The sequence below is a fragment of the Notolepis coatsorum genome (assembly GCF_963971535.1).
Source record: "Notolepis coatsorum genome assembly, chromosome: 3".
Lineage (NCBI taxonomy): Eukaryota > Metazoa > Chordata > Actinopteri > Aulopiformes > Paralepididae > Notolepis > Notolepis coatsorum.
The window spans coordinates 88,865,153-88,883,579 of NC_140167.1; the positions used below are offsets into that span (position 1 = coordinate 88,865,153).

General features: G+C 48.2%; 1 protein-coding gene across 2 annotated transcripts in view; it reads right to left on the minus strand.

Annotated features, from left to right (window-relative positions):
• Positions 1 to 18,427, minus strand: part of cpamd8 (C3 and PZP like alpha-2-macroglobulin domain containing 8) — a 130,646-nt gene that overhangs the window by 57,249 nt on the left and 54,970 nt on the right. For both annotated transcript variants that reach the window (XM_084311559.1, XM_084311558.1), the window contains exons 29-30: positions 7,659 to 7,815; positions 7,332 to 7,406 (exon numbers count right to left, since the gene is read on the minus strand). In XM_084311559.1, coding sequence (XP_084167685.1) covers positions 7,332 to 7,406; positions 7,659 to 7,815 — 232 coding nt within the window. The remainder of the gene's footprint in view (positions 1 to 7,331; positions 7,407 to 7,658; positions 7,816 to 18,427) is intronic.

The window sequence follows — 18,427 nt, forward strand, 5'->3', positions numbered from 1 at the left end:
GAAAATAAAGAATCACTATATTATTGTATCGTGGCTGAAATATCACAAGGACTCGTGGTTAAGAGCACAGGGAGACCTCAGCAGTAGGTACCGTGTTGGAACACCTCCTCTCACAAGCACTTAGCTGCCTGTCACGTCATGTAGGAGTGACTGAACAATACTATTGTTCAACTACTATTTTGTTTTACTGTTGAACTAGACGTGTGAGGGAGAAGAGAGAGAGAGAGAGAGAGAGAGAGAGAGAGAGAGAGAGAGAGAGAGAGAGAGAGAGAGAGAGGGAGGGGGGGAGAGGGAGGTGAGGAAATAAAGAGTAAGAAGGAAAGAGCGAGAGAGAGAAAGAGAGAGAGAGGGGGGAGAGAGGGAGGTGAGGAAATAAAGAGTGAGAAGGAAAGAGCGAGAGAGAGAAAGAGAGAGAGAGGTGGGGAAATAAAGAGTAAGAAGGAAAGAGAGCGAGAGAGAGAGAGAGAGAGAGAGAGAGAGAGAGAGAGAGAGAGAGAGAGAGAGAGGTGGGGAAATAAAGAGTAAGAAGGAAAGAGAGCGAGAGAGAGAGAGAGAGAGAGAGAGAGAGAGAGAGAGAGAGTGAGAGAGAGAGGAATGTGACCGAGGTGTACCTTTCACAGGGCTCCTCCGTCTCCACATATCTCCCTCATGAATCTTTTGATGTCATCCAGAGAGTGATTAGATATTAGATAAGGGCATAACAATTACGAGTGGGCCGGTCGCCAGGACAACCGCCTACAGTTCCCGTTCACGCGCGACCCGTGTGGGATCCACAGTAGCTATGTGTGACTGGGTCAAGTGAGAAGGTTTGGTTGGTTCTCGCTAATGAGAGGCGCTTTTAAGGCCCTTATTGGTAAGCTACCTGCTTATACTACATCATTATTGGTAAGCTACCTGCTTATACTACATCATTATTGGTAAGCTACCTCCTTATACTATATCATTATTGGTAAGCTACCTGCTTATACTACATCATTATTGGTAAGCTACCTCCTTATACTACATCATTATTGGTAAGCTACCTCCTTATACTACATCATTATTGGTAAGCTACCTCCTTATACTATATCATTATTGGTAAGCTACCTCCTTATACTATATCATTATTGGTAAGCTACCTGCTTATACTACATCATTATTGGTAAGCTACCTCCTTATACTACATCATTATTGGTAAGCTACCTCCTTATACTAGATCATTATTGGTAAGCTACCTCCTTATACTACATCATTATTGGTAAGCTACCTCCTTATACTACATCATTATTGGTAAGCTACCTCCTTATACTAGATCATTATAGGTAAGCTACCTCCTTATACTACATCATTATTGGTAAGCTACCTCCTTATACTACATCATTATTGGTAAGCTACCTCCTTATACGACATCATTATTGGTAAGCTACCTCCTTATACTACATCATTATTGGTAAGTTACCTCCTTATACTACATCATTATTGGTAAGTTACCTCCTTATACTACATCATTATTGGTAAGCTACCTCCTATACTACATCATTATTGGTAAGCTACCTCCTATACTACATCATTATTGGTAAGCTACCTCCTTATACTACATCATTATTGGTAAGTTACCTCCTTATACTACATCATTATTGATAAGCTACCTCCTATACTACATCATTATTGGAATGGAATTGTGGTACCTATATGGAGTATGGAACCCCTTCTAGCGACTGGCTGGTCCTTATGGTCCCCTGAGTTTGCTCTGAACAGGGTGAATCAGCATTTTGCTATGATGCCCCTCTAGCTCATGATGATGGTGATGATGATGATGATGATGATGATGATGATGAAGACTTTATTTCAGACTCAAGGTCCATATTTCACATATATAAAACAACAACAAGAATACAATAACAAAAGAAACTAGGCCAACAACATATAAAATACATAAAGGCATCGGTTCCAATGTTTCCACAAATCAGAGGAGTACCTTGTATCACTTCGTTTTACATCACTAATGGCACATACCGTATTATCTTGTTTTTTTACTCTAATAAACGACACATACATTTAAACATCAGGTTCCTCAGCAGAGCATGGAAGGTGGGGACATTTGTAGTCACAAACAAATGGCTCGCACTAGTCCGTCTTGGGAGCTTAAGGAGGATCTTCTACCTGCAGTTTTTAAATGGTTGCTGTGCTATAATTACACCATAGGTGTGCAGTATAAAATGGAGTACAATAGGCTCTGAACAGGCTTATCTTTACATTGTCTGTACACATATACAATTTCCGTGCCAGCATATTGGCCTGTGCATATAGTTTGCAGCACTGGCGCTGCACATCAACATCATCATCCTGATGAATTGAAAATGGGGGACCCTGATGTAAACAAGACGAAAGTCTTTCTCTGGTCTGCATCCCCTTAACAATTGTGTGTATTGAGCTGTACTGTATTGTACCCATTCTGCAATCTGTTAATAAAGTTTTCAATCAATCAATCAATCAATCACACATGTCATCAGTGATATATTGTGACCCAAATATCGCACACTCTTCACCACATCTAGAGCGCAGTCAGACAACAAGAAGGAGGGCAACTTTTGCTTCTGGTCCTCCTTAGTTTTCACAATCATGACAACACTCTTTAGGGTTGAATTTGATATCATGTTGTATACCACACAGAGCAGATTTTAAGCAGTTGCTGTAAACCAGCACTAGTAGCATGCAGAGGCCTTAAGTCATCAGCATAGATCAGATGGTTGATAAGGCTCTCCCCCACCATGCATTCAGTCTTACATTCCCTTAGTTTAGTGGAGAGATCATCCATATACACATTGAACAGGAAGGGAGACTAAATCCCGCCCTGTCTTACTCCATTACCCACATTAAAATGAGCTGACATCGAGTTACCCCATTTAACTTGTATAAGCTGATGGTCATACCAAAATGCTAAAATCCTAACTATGATCTTATGAACCCCTCTTTGGGACAGTTTTTGGAACAGTATGTTATGGTTTATTCTATCGAATGCCTTAGAGGCATCCATAAAGCTCAAGAACATTGTAGAGTTCTGTCTTCTATACTTGGCTACTATTTCTTTTAAATGAAATAGTAAAGGAATTAACTCCAACTGGGCGGCTATGTGGCGTAGTGGGCAAGGCGCTCGCCACGAATGACGGAGACGCTGGGCTTGCCTGTTCGAGCCCAGCGCTCCACATTGCTTTCAGTTTAGCTGGTCGTTCATACTAATACACATTGGCCGTATTAGGGGGTGGGAAACTGATGGGTGGGGATCGGGCGTTGTGGACAGCGACTTCTACAGGTCGGTTGGTGCGCCTGCGCAGTAGAATCAGGAAGTGTCGGGGGCAGCGTGAGCCTCCCACGCGTTACTCCTCGCCACTGAGAGATCGAGCTGCGCAGGTGAAAAGATGCGACTGCTGTTACCTCAAGTACCGGAGGGGACTTGTGCTATGTATGACTTAGTCCACATTTACATTTACATTTACATTTAGTCATTTAGCTGACGCTTTTATCCAAAGCGACTTACAAGTTCTGTACGACAAGCCATCAGGAAGAGCACAACTCTATCAGCTGAGTAACAATGTTCATCAAAGTGTTGAGTGCTACAGTGTAGGTTAGTTTATTAGGACAAGTGCATGACAGTATGGTTAGTTAGGGTTAGATTTTTTTTTTTTTTTTTTTTTTTTTTTTTTTTTTAATTCAGATAATGGTTGAAGAAGTGAGTCTTTAGTCGACGGCGAAAGATTGGACGTGTTTCGGCTGTCCTAACTGGGGTGGGTAGTTCATTCCACCATTGTGGGGCAAGGACTGAGAATAGGCGACTTCTCTTTGATGACCCTCCCGGAGCTTGGATAGGAGTAGGTCTGAGGCGGCCAGAAGATGCAGAGCGTAGGGGTCTTGAGGGTGTGTAGTTAGAGACCATTGACCGGAGGTAGGCGGGAGCAGTTCCCTTTGCCGCACGGTATGCTAGGTCAAGGGCCTTGAAGCGGATTCGTGCAGCAATGGGGAGCCAGTGCAGGTCCCTAAGAAGTGGGGTGACATGGGCCGACTTCGGTAGGTTTGAGATCAGGCGGGCCGCTGCGTTCTGAATGAGTTGAAGAGGCTTAGTGGCAGTGGCCGGGAGGCCAGCGAGCAGTGCGTTGCAGTAGTCGAGGCGGGAGATGACTGTTGATTGGACGAGGAGTTGGGTGGCTTCTTTTGTCAGGAAGGGGCGTATCCTTCTGACGTTGCTCAGGAGGAATCGGCAGGTTCTGGTTGTCGCTGCGATGTGAGCAGAGAAGTTCAACTGGTCGTCGAGGACAACACCAAGGTTCTTGGCGGTCGGGGACGCGGTCACAGCTGCATTCTCGACTGTGATGGAAAGGTCGGTCAGGGGGGAGGATTTGGCCGGCAGGTGGAGCAATTCTGTTTTGCTTAGGTTCAGTTTGAGGTGGTTGGTCGTCATCCAGGCGGAGATGTCGGACAGACAGGCCGAGATCCGCTCAGAGACGTGGATATCTGAGGGAGGGAAGGAGAGGAAGAGTTGAGTATCGTCGGCATAACAGTGGTAGGAGAAGCCATGAGACGTGATAATGTTACCCAGTGATTTAGTGTAGAGGGAGAAGAGAAGGGGTCCTAAAACCGAGCCCTGGGGGACACCCGTCCGCAGGGGGCGGGTGGCCGACAGGGTCCCTCTCCATGACACTTGGTAGGAGCGGTCATTGAGGTATGATGACAACCATGTCAGCGCAGAGCCAGCCACTCCCATTCCTGCGAGGGCCGCGAGGAGGATCTGGTGGTTGACTGTGTCGAAGGCTGCAGATAGATCTAGGAGAATCAGGACAGAGGAGAGGCCTTTCGCTTTTGCTAAGTGAAGTGCCTCTGTGACCGCAATGAGGGCTGTCTCTGTGGAGTGACCAGTCCTGAAGCCTGACTGATTAGGGTCTAGGAGGTCATTCTGTAAGAGATAAGCAGTAAGTTGGTTGGATACAGCACGTTCAAGTGTTTTAGAAAGGAAGGAGAGAAGAGAGACAGGACGGTAGTTGCCTATGACGGTAGGGTTCAGGGATGGTTTTTTTATGAGGGGCGTGACTCTGGCTTGTTTTAGGGAGGTGGGGACCACCCCCGAGTTGAGTGAGGAGTTGATGGTTGCAGTTAGGAATGGGAGGATGTCTGGTGCTATGGACTGGAGGAGTGGGGAAGGTAGCCGGTCCAGCTGGCATGTAGTCGGACGGTTCGACGTTACCAGTGTCAGGGTCTCGGCTTCTGTAATGGGAGAGAAAGATGACAGAGTGAAGGATGAGGTTCTCGATTCAGCATTTGGAATGGGTGGGGGGTTGGGAGAAGGAGCTGCGGATGTTCTCCACTTTTTCCTCAAAGAAGATCGCAAAGTCTTCGGCAGAGAAAGATGAGGGAGGGGGGGGTGGGGGGGGAGTGAGGAGGGAGGACATGGTAGCATGCAGTTTGCGAAGATTCTTGGCAGAGGCCTCGATCCTATGGTGAAAGAAAGAAGCTTTGGCATTAGTAATGGTTTTGGAGAATGTTAACAAGAGGTTGTGATATGTGTCGATGTCAGCAGTGAGGCGTGACTTTCTATACTTCCTTTCAGCTGCTCTCAGGACCTGTCTTTGTTCTCTCACTGGATCTGTCAGCCATGGACTGGGTGGGGAACGGCGGGCAGGTTTCTCAACGAGGGGACAGAGCTTGTCGAAGGAGGTTGCAAGGGCTGAGAGGAGGGTGGAGGTTGCCATCTCTGTGGAGAGAGCAGAGAAGGTGTCACTCAAAGGTAGAGTGGATAGTATGTCAGAGGAGAGGGTGGAGGGGGATAGGGAGGGCAGGTTGCGTCTGAGTGAGACGGTTTGAGTTGGGGTGAAGACCTTTTGGTTAAGCATGAGAGTTAGTGAGAAGGATATGAAGGAATGGTCAGATACATGTAGGGGAGTTACCGTGGTGTTAATGATGCTGGAGTTACGTGAAAATATGAGATCCAAGGAGTTGCCTGCTTTGTGGGTGGGAGGCATGGCAGTGGGAGTCAGGTCAAATGATTGTAGGAGGGAGACTACTATGACTGACTGAGATGAGTCAGGCAGGTTGAAGTCGCCCAATAGAAGGAGAGGGGTACCATCTTCCGGTAAGGAGCTTAGAAGCATGTCCAGCTCATCTGTGAAGTGATCGAGCGGACCTGGAGGGCGGTAGAGTGTAACAATGGTGAGATTGAAAGGATTAGAGACAGATACTGCATGATATTCAAAAGAGGAGAGTGACAGTGCTGGGAGGGGTGTTACGTTTGTAGTCCATGAAGGAGATGTCATGAGGCCAGTGCCTCCACCCCGCCTGGAAGGTCGAGGTGTGTGAGTGAAGTTATAGTTTGTAGATAATGCTGCAGGTGTTGATGAGTTATTGGGGGTTATCCAGGTCTCAGTTAGAGCCAGGAGCTGCAGATTTTGACTATGGGCGTAGGCAGTAATGAAGTCAGCTTTGCACACATTGCAGCCGGCTTGTGGGAGGCAAAAAACAGCGTTCGTGACAGGGGAGGGTTGAATTGGATGATACGAAATTGGGATGGGAGGAAAAATATAGAAAATGGGAGAAAAAGTGGATAAAAAAAAGGAATGAACTCCAACTGTCCTTAAAGCTTGAGATTCTCCCCTTTGTTGCTGAGTTTAAAACCTTGATCTCCAACCTTTGTCAATCAAGTTGTACACGTTTTAATTGATTGTTATCCTTACTTGTCTTATTGTTATGATTTTATATGCTGTGTGATTTTATATGTCTTTTTTATTTGTGTACACTCGACATGACTGTAAATGTTGCCTTTCGAGTTTAAATAAAGGTTTGAAATTAAAGGAAAGTGGAGAGGCAGGTAGGCAGGCAGCTCTTGATTTAAAAAAAATCTATATTAAAAAAAAATTTAATCACATTATATTATATTCCTATATTATATTATATTGTACTTTTATTTTATTTTCATTTAGTTTATATATAAATTTTATTTTATTCTATACTGTTCTGGTCATATCTGGGTGATGGACTGAGGTTATACAGTGTGTTCTGGTCATATCTGGGTGATGGACTGAGGTTATACAGTGTGTTCTGGTCATATCTGAGTGGTGGACTGAGGTTATACAGTGTGTTCTGGTCATATCTGAGTGATGGACTGAGGTTATACAGTGTGTTCTGGTCATATCTGGGTGATGGACTGAGGTTATACAGTGTGTTCTGGTCATATCTGGGTGATGGACTGAGGTTATACAGTGTGTTCTGGTCATATCTGGGTGATGGACTGAGGTTATACAGTGTGTTCTGGTCATATCTGGGTGATGGACTGAGGTTATACAGTGTGTTCTGGTCGGCCCGCTCACCTCAGTGGTAATGCCCGTCTCCAGGAGAGCTGCTACTACATAAGCCGTCAGTGAGATCTTCCCGTGAATACCTCCCTGTGGAAATGTGGACACTGTGCATTAGCCTTCACATGACACACACACACACACACACACACACACACACACACACACACACACACACACACACACACACACACACACACACACACACACACACACACACAAAGTGCTGAAACACGTCTATTTTGTACCGTTCTGCCGCCCATGCATTAGTCACACTGAAAGACATGACATCTTTAAGCCAAGCACACAGTGTGCTCACTGCCCCACAGAGAGCCCTCCTACCTGCAGGTCCTTGTTGAGGATGCGTCCCATGGCAGGGAAGGAGCCTTCCCCCCGCTGGTGCCGGATGAGCCACGACTTGGCGGCACGCAGCTCCTCAGGATCAATGAAGATGAAGCCTCGAGACTGGGCGAAGGACTTCAGCACAAACGCTGTCAGCCTGGAGGAGAAGAGAGAGAGCGAGAGAGCGAGAGAGAGAGAGAGAGAGAGAGAGGAGAGAGAGGAGAGAGAGAGAGAGCAGGGAAGGAGAGAGAGCAGGGAGGGAGAGAGAGCAGGGAGAGGGAGAGAGAGAGAGAGAGAGCAGGGAGGGAGAGAGAGCAGGGGAGGGAGAGAGCAGGGAGGGAGAGAGAGCAGGGAGGGAGAGAGAGGGGGAGAGAGAGAGGAGCAGGGGAGAGAGAGAGAGAGAGGAGAGAGAGAGAGAGAGAGAGAGAGAGAGAGAGAGAGAGAGAGAGAGAGAGAGAGAGAGAGAGAGAGAGAGAGAGAGAGAGAGAGAGCAGGGAGGGAGAGAGCAGGGGAGGGAGAGAGCAGGGAGGGAGAGAGCAGGGAGAGAGAGAGAGAAGGAGAGAGAGAGAGAGAGAGAGAGAGAGAGAGAGGAGAGAGAGAGAGAGAGAGAGAGAGAGAGAGAGAGAGAGAGAGAGAGAGAGAGAGAGAGAGAGAGAGAGAGAGAGCAGGGGAGAGGTAGGGAGGAAGAGAGAGGGGGATCATATTTGAGGTTAAAGATTCCTAATCAAGGAGAACATGTGATACCAAGGTGTTCTGTGTCTGGAGAGCAGACCTCTAGTGAACTGCAGATATTATTTCCTCAACTATTTTCAACTGTAGTAGAACCAACTAGAGGAAAGTTTAAGAGATAGCTGAGGAACGCTGGGTAACATCATACGGTGGAACAGAAATATAGGATCCACTCTGCAAAAATCTGCAAAATGCCCATTTAACTTAAACTTAAAGCTCTAAAACGAATACAGTTCTAAAAGAGATGGCCAAGTGGGATAGAGCTCTAAACAAATACAGTTCTAAAAGAGAGGGCTAAGTGGGATAGAGATCTAACACAAATACAGTTCTAAAAGAGAGGGCTAAGTGGGATAGAGATCTAACACAAATACAGTTATAAAAGAGAGGGCTAAGTGGGATAGAGATCTAAAACAAATGATAGGTCTAAAAGAGAGGGCTAAGTGGGATAGAGATCTAAAACAAATGATAGTTCTAAAAGAGAGGGCTAAATGGGATAGAGATCTAAAACAAATGATAGTTCTAAAAGAGAGGGCTAAATGGGATAGAGATCTAAAACTAATGATAGTTCTAAAAGAGAGGGCTAAGTGGGATAGAGATCTAAAACAAATGATAGTTCTAAAAGAGAGGGCTAAGTGGGATAGAGATCTAAAACTAATGATAGTTCTAAAAGAGAGGGCTAAGTGGGATAGAGATCTAAAACAAATGATAGTTCTAAAAGAGAGGGCTAAGTGGGATAGAGATCTAAAACAAATGATAGTTCTAAAAGAGAGGGCTAAATGGGATAGCGATCTAAAACTAATGATAGTTCTAAAAGAGAGGGCTAAATGGGATAGCGATCTAAAACAAATGATAGTTCTAAAAGAGCGGGCTAAGTGGGATAGAGATCTAAAACAAATGATAGTTCTAAAAGAGAGGGCTAAGTGGGATAGAGATCTAAAACAAATGATAGTTCTAAAAGTGAGGGCTAAGTGGGATAGAGATCTAAAACAAATGATAGTTCTAAAAGAGAGGGCTAAGTGGGATAGAGCTCTAAACAAGCGTTGGGACAGTGGAGGCGTTAATACGACGGCTCATGTAGGATTCCACACATATCTGGGCGAGAAGCCGTCAAATCTATTTGAAATTTGATGAAGTAATGGTCTGATAGGGCAGGCACATCGGTCAAGTCTGACACAGTGAAACTAAGTCAAGGGTGTTCCCACCACGGTGAGTGGGTTGGTGAACGGTTTGAATGAGACCGAAAGAGTCAATGATGTCAAGAGTTTTGTTGAAATTAATGTTAAAATCACCAACAATTAGTAAGTAACAAGCTCAGAGATGAGAGTGGAAAACTCATCTAGAAAGAGGGCGTAAGGGCCTGGCGGATAAAGGACAGCCATTACAAAGGATGCAGTGGAGGTAGAAATCAGACCGTCACACTTTCTGGTGGAGAGGGAGCACCTCAAAAGAATAAAACTTGCAGTTTGAGTAGGAGAGAAAGTTGTGCTTGGAGTCGTAAATCAGAGCAACCCCGCCTCCTTTCTTGGAGGTGCGTGCGATATGAGAGCTACTGTAATTAGGGGGGGAAGCCTCATTTAAAGGCAGGAAGTCATTAGGTTTAAGCCATGTCTCAGTGAGGCCCAGTACGTCGAGACTATGGTCTGTTATCAGCTCATTTACCAAAAGAGCTTTGGTTGGCAAAGAGTGAATGTAGGACCAACCTTCAGGCACTCTTCAGCCATGCAGGTGGGCTTAATCACAGTCAAATTGGCATGATTTATCGCACAAGGACGAGCTGGGTAAAGAGGAGCACAGCAAGATATTATAGATATTATTCTAGTTTTGATCGGATACACCGGGTTAAGGATAGAGATAGAAAGAGAGGAGAGGGGAGCCTGATGAGGGAGGGACCCAACATGGCGAGGAAAGGTACAGGGTTTTGGCAGGCTCCGTCAGTTTAGCATGACTGGCAGGCACGCTAAGCACCTGCTCCCAGGCATGCTCGTATGGTGGCTGTCAGCCCATAGCTATGATTCTAGTCTATCACATTTTTCACGTAACAACATACTGTAAAACGTAAACGCTGGATTTGCGCAGCACTTATGTTCACACACAGGGTTTATCAGAATCAGAAGCAGGGTTTATCAGAAGCAGGATCAGAAAGGTCTTTATTGCCAAGTGGTTTGTACTTACAAGGAATTTGATTTGGTCGTTTGGTGCAACATTAACAGACAGACAATTAACTCATTGACTGCCACACTGTTTTTCCATCTTTACTCCCTGGCGCCAGCGTTATTGACCATTTTCACGATGTTTGCGGACCCATCGTATATATTCTATATTATAGCTATGGAGACAATAGTATGGCTCATTTGACAGGCACTATTTATACTCCAACAGGAACAAAACGGTTCATTTCTACATACCTTCGTTTGTGCGCTATACCACACTAAACATCGCCCCGTTTCACAATAATCCAGGCTGGTTTTCTAGATTGTGAGATATAGTGTTTTGTGCGCATATGTGCAAATCTTGCGGCTGCTCGCCTGAAACCTATATTATTGCCAGGTCAAAGGTAAACACGACCATGTTTCTTCACAAAGCCAATGGGGTTTTCCGACGCTGCGATCATTACAAAAGCATGTTTTATGATGGGGTTCGGTAAAATAGACGTTACCTTTGTCAGCAGGTACTCCACTCTCGCTCCAAGTGTCTTGGATCAGAAGAGGATCAATACATATAACGTTAGGTGGCCCTCATCCGTTGGCTTCTTCTACAGTCTGCTCGGGCCAGACTATACCACGGAGCCCAATAGGTTTCCTCATAGGTTTGACTATAGTATTTTTATGATTTACCAGAAGTGCTGAGTCCAACATAGTCTGGTGGAAACGCACCTTATCATCCATAATCATCATCCATATAATCCGTTTTGTCTTCTTCTTCATAATAGCCAATAGTTCGCTCTAGGCGATCGCCATTGTCGAAAGTTAGGTGGCTGTAGTTTGCTCACTGCTGCTCACTCCCTAGTGATCCCTAGTGCTTTGGTTGCTCTCACTGAACTGGCCCATGCAGTTCATAAGATAGGCGATACTGCCACCTGTCGGGATTCAATCGTCATTGCAGGTCCCAGGCACACTCACAAAGGCTCGCGCAAGTGTTTAGAATAAGAAAATAGAAAAAAAGGAAAAAGGAACAAAAAACGAGATATCTCGTTATTGGCGATCAAACGTTGGCTCTCAGAAACGAGATATCTCGTTATTGGTAACTTATTGGTTAAGGTAGAAGCAAATAAAGGGTTGAATAAAATAAAATAATAAGATAAAGTTTAGCTTGCAGCACACACATCCGCAGACCCAGAGCTGGAAAACACAACAGAACTGCAGCAGAACTGCATCAGATCCACTTGTGCGAACAGGGAAAAGACTTGAGGTAGAAAAAGAAAATGCGAGAAAACTTTTTGATTGATATTGAAATCACGATTATTAACTAGGTCAGCGCCAGAGGTCGCTGTGGGCATATGGCCATGTGTGCCAGTGCTGTAATGAATAGGGATACATGCCGGTGTTTGCAGTGCTAAAACTATATTAAATATTATAGCTGTGGATCTAATAATATAGTCGATTGTCATTTAGTTTCTTCCGGTCAAGATGCAAAAAACAGATAATTTTTTCATTCATACATTCCCGTTTTATACCGTGGTGAATATGAGTATAGTTTTAGAGTAATTCTGTGTAATCCCAGGAAACGCGGCTAAACAGCGTTTTAGTGCATTTCACAAGGAATCGTGCCATTCCTCGCTTGGATCAACAATCAATCTGAAATCAACGCTAGATTATCGGTATTATGTTTCAGTCATGTGTGTACAGGGTGTACAGGGAGTAGAGGAGGTGACTCAGAACACAGCCCTGGGGGGCCCCTATGTTGAGCGTGATGGATGAGGAGGTGCAGTTGCCTGCTCTCACCACCTGGGGTCTACCCGTCAGGAAGTCCAAGACCCACTGGCAGAGGTTATAGTTCAAGCCCAGGTCCCTGAGCTTGGTTATGAGTTTGGAGGGGACTATGGTATTGAATGCTGAGCTGTAGTCGATGAACAGCATTCTCACATAGTTCCCCTGCCTCTTGTCCAGGTGTGATGCTGCTGTGTGCAGCACATAGGCTATGGCATCCTCCGTGGACCTGTTGGGGAGGTATGCAAATTGCAGGGGGTCCAGGTTGATGGGGAGGGAGGAACAGATGTAGCCCTTCACTAGCTTCTCAAAGCACTTCATGGCTATGGAGGTGAGAGCATAACGTATTTCCCCTAGCAACGGGGCCGGCCCCCTTTTCTCGTTACTAAGTGACACGATACCATGGCAACTGCAGTCTGGTCATCTTTGACACACTAAACGTCCCTCTCTATCTCCCCATAGCTACGGCTTCTCTGTTGATAGTAACTCCCATCCTGAGGCAACCCACTATCTTTGTTGACACGGCATTGGTGCTGCTGTCTGCTACCCCCGATCTCCAGCCCTCTGCCTGCTCTGCTTCTCTTTTCTTCTGTTTTCCCTGGCTGTTGTCCTCCTCCTCTGAGATCTACGAGTAGATGCCGTCATCTGCAGATATTTACATTATATACACATTGAAAAACAGGGCCATTCTATCATGCCCGCGAAGGAAAACCCGGACCGGACTTCTTAGATCGACACACAGCCCAAGCCAGAGGGGTTTTCCAATGATGTGCAATAGCAGCCGCAAGGCGTTAGGTGCCGGTATTGGACGTTTGCGATCTCAGACCCATTCCCAATGATAACATCAGGCTGGATGGATGGATTATGAAGGGAAATATCGAATAAAAGAAATAACTATGAAAACCCGACTTTTCTTGGGTTTGGCACCCAACGTTCGGCGAGTTAACCCGACTTATCTCGGGTCTGGCGTCCAATGTGTTAAACACAGTTACTCATTTATTTGAGAACATCGTATAACGACGACTGACTTAGATGTACCTTTCTTCTTGACCAAAGGCTGCCTTTCTGTCATCTTCTACAAGAAACTACTGTTTGGGCTTGAGGGGGAAGGGGCGGAGCACACCGTTGTGAAGGAAGGGTGCACTGCATTTACAAGACAAGACTAAATGCGAGCAACACAGCATGCAGCAAAATAATAGTTTTGTCTTGTTTTGTCTTGTTTTGATGATCGTGGCCAGCCAAAATTTTTATTTAAATTGAAACAGGATTAATCGCCCTAACCCTAGTAATTATTTAAAGCACTCAAACGTTGGTGCTGGAGGCTTGTTTAACGTCTGGTGTGAGATGGAACTCAGACCCTTTCAATCTGTCAAAAGAGAGAGGGAGGGGTAGAGGTATAGAGGGAGGGGTAGAGGTACAGAGGGAGAAACCAACAGGGAAAGAGGAGTATGGATGGATAGAGAGAGAGTGCGAAGCACTGGATGAACAGATGGATGGGATGAAATCAGAGAGGAGTGAGAGCGGAGAGCAGAGGGGTGCGGTGGGTTTTTTGATTGCCGCCACAGGATGCAGCAGCTGTGATAATGGAATTTCACAAAAGCCAAATCAAGGAATGTTTCTGCATGTGGCCGGGCCCGGGATATTCCCCGAAAGCATTCCGCAACTTACACAAATACCGATCCCAGGAGTGAACTCTCCGCATCTCTCCCGGCCTGGGAGGGTGACCGGAGGTTTATGAACCGCGCTTTCAGCGGGCCACAGTGGAGGAGAGGCAGGGGAGACACAGGGAAAGGCCAAGGGCGGCCCCGGGGGACTCGGCTTGGCTAATAAACACACACTCATCCATAAACAACAGCCCTCCCAGTGTTGGTTTGAACGCTGCAGCCCTGAGCCAACAACTCCTCAATGACAGCAAGACATTCCATTACAGAACCCTGCCCACGGTGGCCAAAAGGATGAGGCAAGCTGCTTACACTGTACCGTGGAAAGGAGAAGAAAAAAAGAAAGAAAAACGAGAGGGAAATGTATAAAGAAACAAATAGAGGGGCTCTGTTTTCTTAAACATAGGTTGTAAGTGAAAGAGCCAAGAAGGCGTAGCGAGGGAGATGAGAAGGGGAAAGAAAACTGCTCTCATAAAGCAGGGCATTAAATCTTCCCTGGCTGGAGCCTGGACGTTATTCCTCCCTTGAGGACGGAACCGGGGATGGAGCCCCAAGCCGGCAGGAATTTTTATAATGTTAAGTAATATTGTGTCACCGGCTTTAACTGCCGGGGCCCCTGGGAGAGGTACTGGGAAGCGTAAAGATGATTTAGTGGGCAGGGGAGAACACGAGAGACGGCCCCGCTTCCACCACTTGGTCCTCGGCCGGGCACTCGCTCCAGGGGTGCTCTCTCTCTGTGCTCCCCACTCTCTGTGCTCCCCACTCTCTGTGCTCCCCACTCTCTGTGCTCTCCCCACTCTCTGTGCTCCCCACTCTCTGTGCTCCCCACTCTCTGTGCTCCCCCCACTCTCTGTGCTCCCCACTCTCTGTGCTCCCCACTCTCTGTGCTCCCCACTCTCTGTGCTCCACCCACTCTCTGTGCTCCCCACTCTCTGTGCTCCCCACTCTCTGTGCTCCCCACTCTCTGTGCTCCACCCACTCTCTGTGCTCCCCACTCTCTGTGCTCCCCACTCTCTGTGCTCCCCACTCTCTGTGCTCCCCACTCTCTGTGCTCCCCCCACTCTCTGTGCTCCCCACTCTCTGTGCTCCCCACTCTCTGTGCTCCCCACTCTCTGTGCTCCCCACTCTCTGTGCTCCCCACTCTCTGTGCTCCCCCCACTCTCTGTGCTCCCCACTCTCTGTGCTCCCCACTCTCTGTGCTCCCCACTCTCTGTGCTCCCCACTCTCTGTGCTCCCCACTCTCTGTGCTCCCCCCACTCTCTGTGCTCCCCACTCTCTGTGCTCCCCACTCTCTGTGCTCCACCCACTCTCTGTGCTCCCCACTCTCTGTGCTCCCCACTCTCTGTGCTCCCCACTCTCTGTGCTCCACCCACTCTCTGTGCTCCCCACTCTCTGTGCTCCACCCACTCTCTGTGCTCCCCACTCTCTGTGCTCCCCACTCTCTGTGCTCCCCCCACTCTCTGTGCTCCCCACTCTCTGTGCTCCCCACTCTCTGTGCTCCCCCCACTCTCTGTGCTCCCCACTCTCTGTGCTCCCCACTCTCTGTGCTCCCCACTCTCTGTGCTCCCCACTCTCTGTGCTCCCCACTCTCTGTGCTCCCCCCACTCTCTGTGCTCCCCCCACTCTCTGTGCTCCCCACTCTCTGTGCTCCCCACTCTCTGTGCTCCCCACTCTCTGTGCTCCCCCCACTCTCTGTGCTCCCCACTCTCTGTGCTCCCCACTCTCTGTGCTCCCCACTCTCTGTGCTCCCCCCACTCTCTGTGCTCCCCACTCTCTGTGCTCCCCACTCTCTGTGCTCCCCACTCTCTGCTTTCTCACTTCTTCCAGGTCCTCAGTTCCAAATCCCCTACACTCTCCTCACTCCCGTCTCCTCTGTTCCCTGCTCCCTTCATCTCCCTACCTCTGGGGGTTGCTCCTCCTTCTCCTTCTCCAGCTCCCCTTTCCTCCTCTTCCAGCTCCTCCTCCTCCTCTTCCAGCTCCTCCTCCTCCTCTTCCAGCTCCTCCTTCTCCTTCTCCAGCTCCCCTTTCCTCCTCTTCCAGCTCCTCCTCCTCCTCTTCCAGCTCCTCCTCCTCCTCTTCCAGCCCCTCCTCCTCCTCTTCCAGCTCCTCCTTCTCCTTCTCCAGCTCCCCTTTCCTCCTCTTCCAGCTCCTCCTCCTCCTCTTCCAGCTCCTCCCCCTCCTCTTCCAGCTCCTCCTCCTCCTCTTCCAGCTCCTCCTCCTCCTCTTCCAGCTCCTCCTTCTCCTTCTCCAGCTCCCCTTTCCTCCTCTTCCAGCTCCTCCTCCTCCTCTTCCAGCTCCTCCTCCTCCTCTTCCAGCTCCTCCTCCTCCTCTTCCAGCTCCTCCTCCTCCTCTTCCAGCTCCTCCTTCTCCTTCTCCAGCTCCCCTTTCCTCCTCTTCCAGCTCCTCCTCCTCCTCTTCCAGCTCCTCCTCCTCCTCTTCCAGCTCCTCCTCCTCCTCTTCCAGCTCCTCCTTCTCCTTCTCCAGCTCCCCTTTCCTCCTCTTCCAGCTCCTCCTCCTCCTCTTCCAGCTCCTCCCCCTCCTCTTCCAGCTCCTCCTCCTCCTCTTCCAGCTCCTCCTCCTCCTCTTCCAGCTCCTCCTTCTCCTTCTCCAGCTCCCCTTTCCTCCTCTTCCAGCTCCTCCTCCTCCTCTTCCAGCTCCTCCTCCTCCTCTTCCAGCTCCTCCTCCTCCTCTTCCAGCTCCTCCTCCTCCTCTTCCAGCTCCTCCTTCTCCTTCTCCAGCTCCCCTTTCCTCCTCTTCCAGCTCCTCCTCCTCCTCTTCCAGCTCCTCCTCCTCCTCTTCCAGCTCCTCCTCCTCCTCTTCCAGCTCCTCCCCCTCCTCTTCCAGCTCCTCCTTCTACTCTATCAGCTTCTCTTTCCTCCTCTATCAGCTTCCCTAATCCCGTCTCGCCGACTCCCAGCCCCCTCTTTCCCAGCTCCATCTTGGAGACAACATGCGTGCTTCACATGAGCAGGTTGAAGGCTCGCTTGATTTAAGAGAGAAGTTATGAATTGGAGAGGAAGGAACTGCTCGCGGCTGCCTGCTCTTGTTTGGCAGAGTGGAGAGTTGTTGATGTTGCTGCTCAGAGGAGCACCCAGAGGTCATTCACCGTAACAGGCAGACAGTAGATTGGATCGCTCCAGGCCAGTGCATCGCTAACCAGGGGTTTAGGACCTGCCTGCCCTGGGACTACTGAAACGTCAAATGAGGAATTAGGTCACACTACTACTAGCAATGTTTTGCGACTTGCTAGAAAAGATGCACATTTTTACGCTTGAAAATAAAAAGAGTGAGAATCTGTATGGAAACTAGATAGTTGTGCTACGAAATGGATCATAACACCAGGGTTTATCTGAACCATTAGATGGGACTGTGTCCAAGACCAAACAGAGAATTCCAACAAAACAAAACAACTCCAACAAAACCATCAAACATGAGCCAGTTTGGCATAAGATTGTAAAATAGATTGTTAAATACACTGTGTGTGTCAGTCTTCTCAATGTCTGGTATTCAGACTGCTCCCCCCCCCTACCCCTACCTAACACTGTCAGATCAATCTCTGGCAGGCAGAAATGCCATGCCCGCCTCAACATGTCCAACCAAGGACTGAGTCTGTCAGAGAAAATTATAAAGGTTCAGCCCCACCTGGAGAAGAATTAATGTGAAGAGGTATTTAGACTTCAGATAATTCAGTCAAAATCGATATTTAGTTCTGTCACGACTCTTGTCACTCACAGCATCCCCTTTCATTGCTTGGTAAAGACAGATCAAGTTTGGGCTGTTGAACCCCTCCTTCATTTGAGTTCTGTGTCTCTAGACTGTAGCCCTCAGTCAGTTTAACTCAGTTTGTTCATTACTTGGAAGAATGCTATCTGGGTCGGTCTGGTGGGATGGAGGTACGAGGTGAGGAGGTGGGCTGGAGGAACGAGGTGAGGAGGTGGGCTGGAGGTACGAGGTGAGGAGGTGGGCTGGAGGAACGAGGTGAGGAGGTGGGCTGGAGGAACGAGGTGAGGAGGTGGGCTGGAGGAACGAGGTGAGGAGGTGGGCTGGAGGAACGAGGTGAGGAGGTGGGCTGGAGGTACGAGGTGAGGAGGTGGGCTGGAGGAACGAGGTGAGGAGGTGGGCTGGAGGAACGAGGTGAGGAGGTGGGCTGGAGGAACGAGGTGAGGAGGTGGGCTGGAGGAACGAGGTGAGGAGGTGGGCTGGAGGAACGAGGTGAGGAGGTGGGCTGGAGGTACGAGGTGAGAAGGTGGGCTGGAGGAACGAGGTGAGGAGGTGGGCTGGAGGAACGAGGTGAGGAGGTGGGATGGAGGTACGAGGTGAGGAGGTGGGCTGGAGGAACGAGGTGAGGAGGTGGGCTGGAGGAACGAGGTGAGGAGGTGGGCTGGAGGAACGAGGTGAGGAGGTGGGATGGAGGAACGAGGTGAGGAGGTGGTGGTGTTGCTGGTTCTGTAGA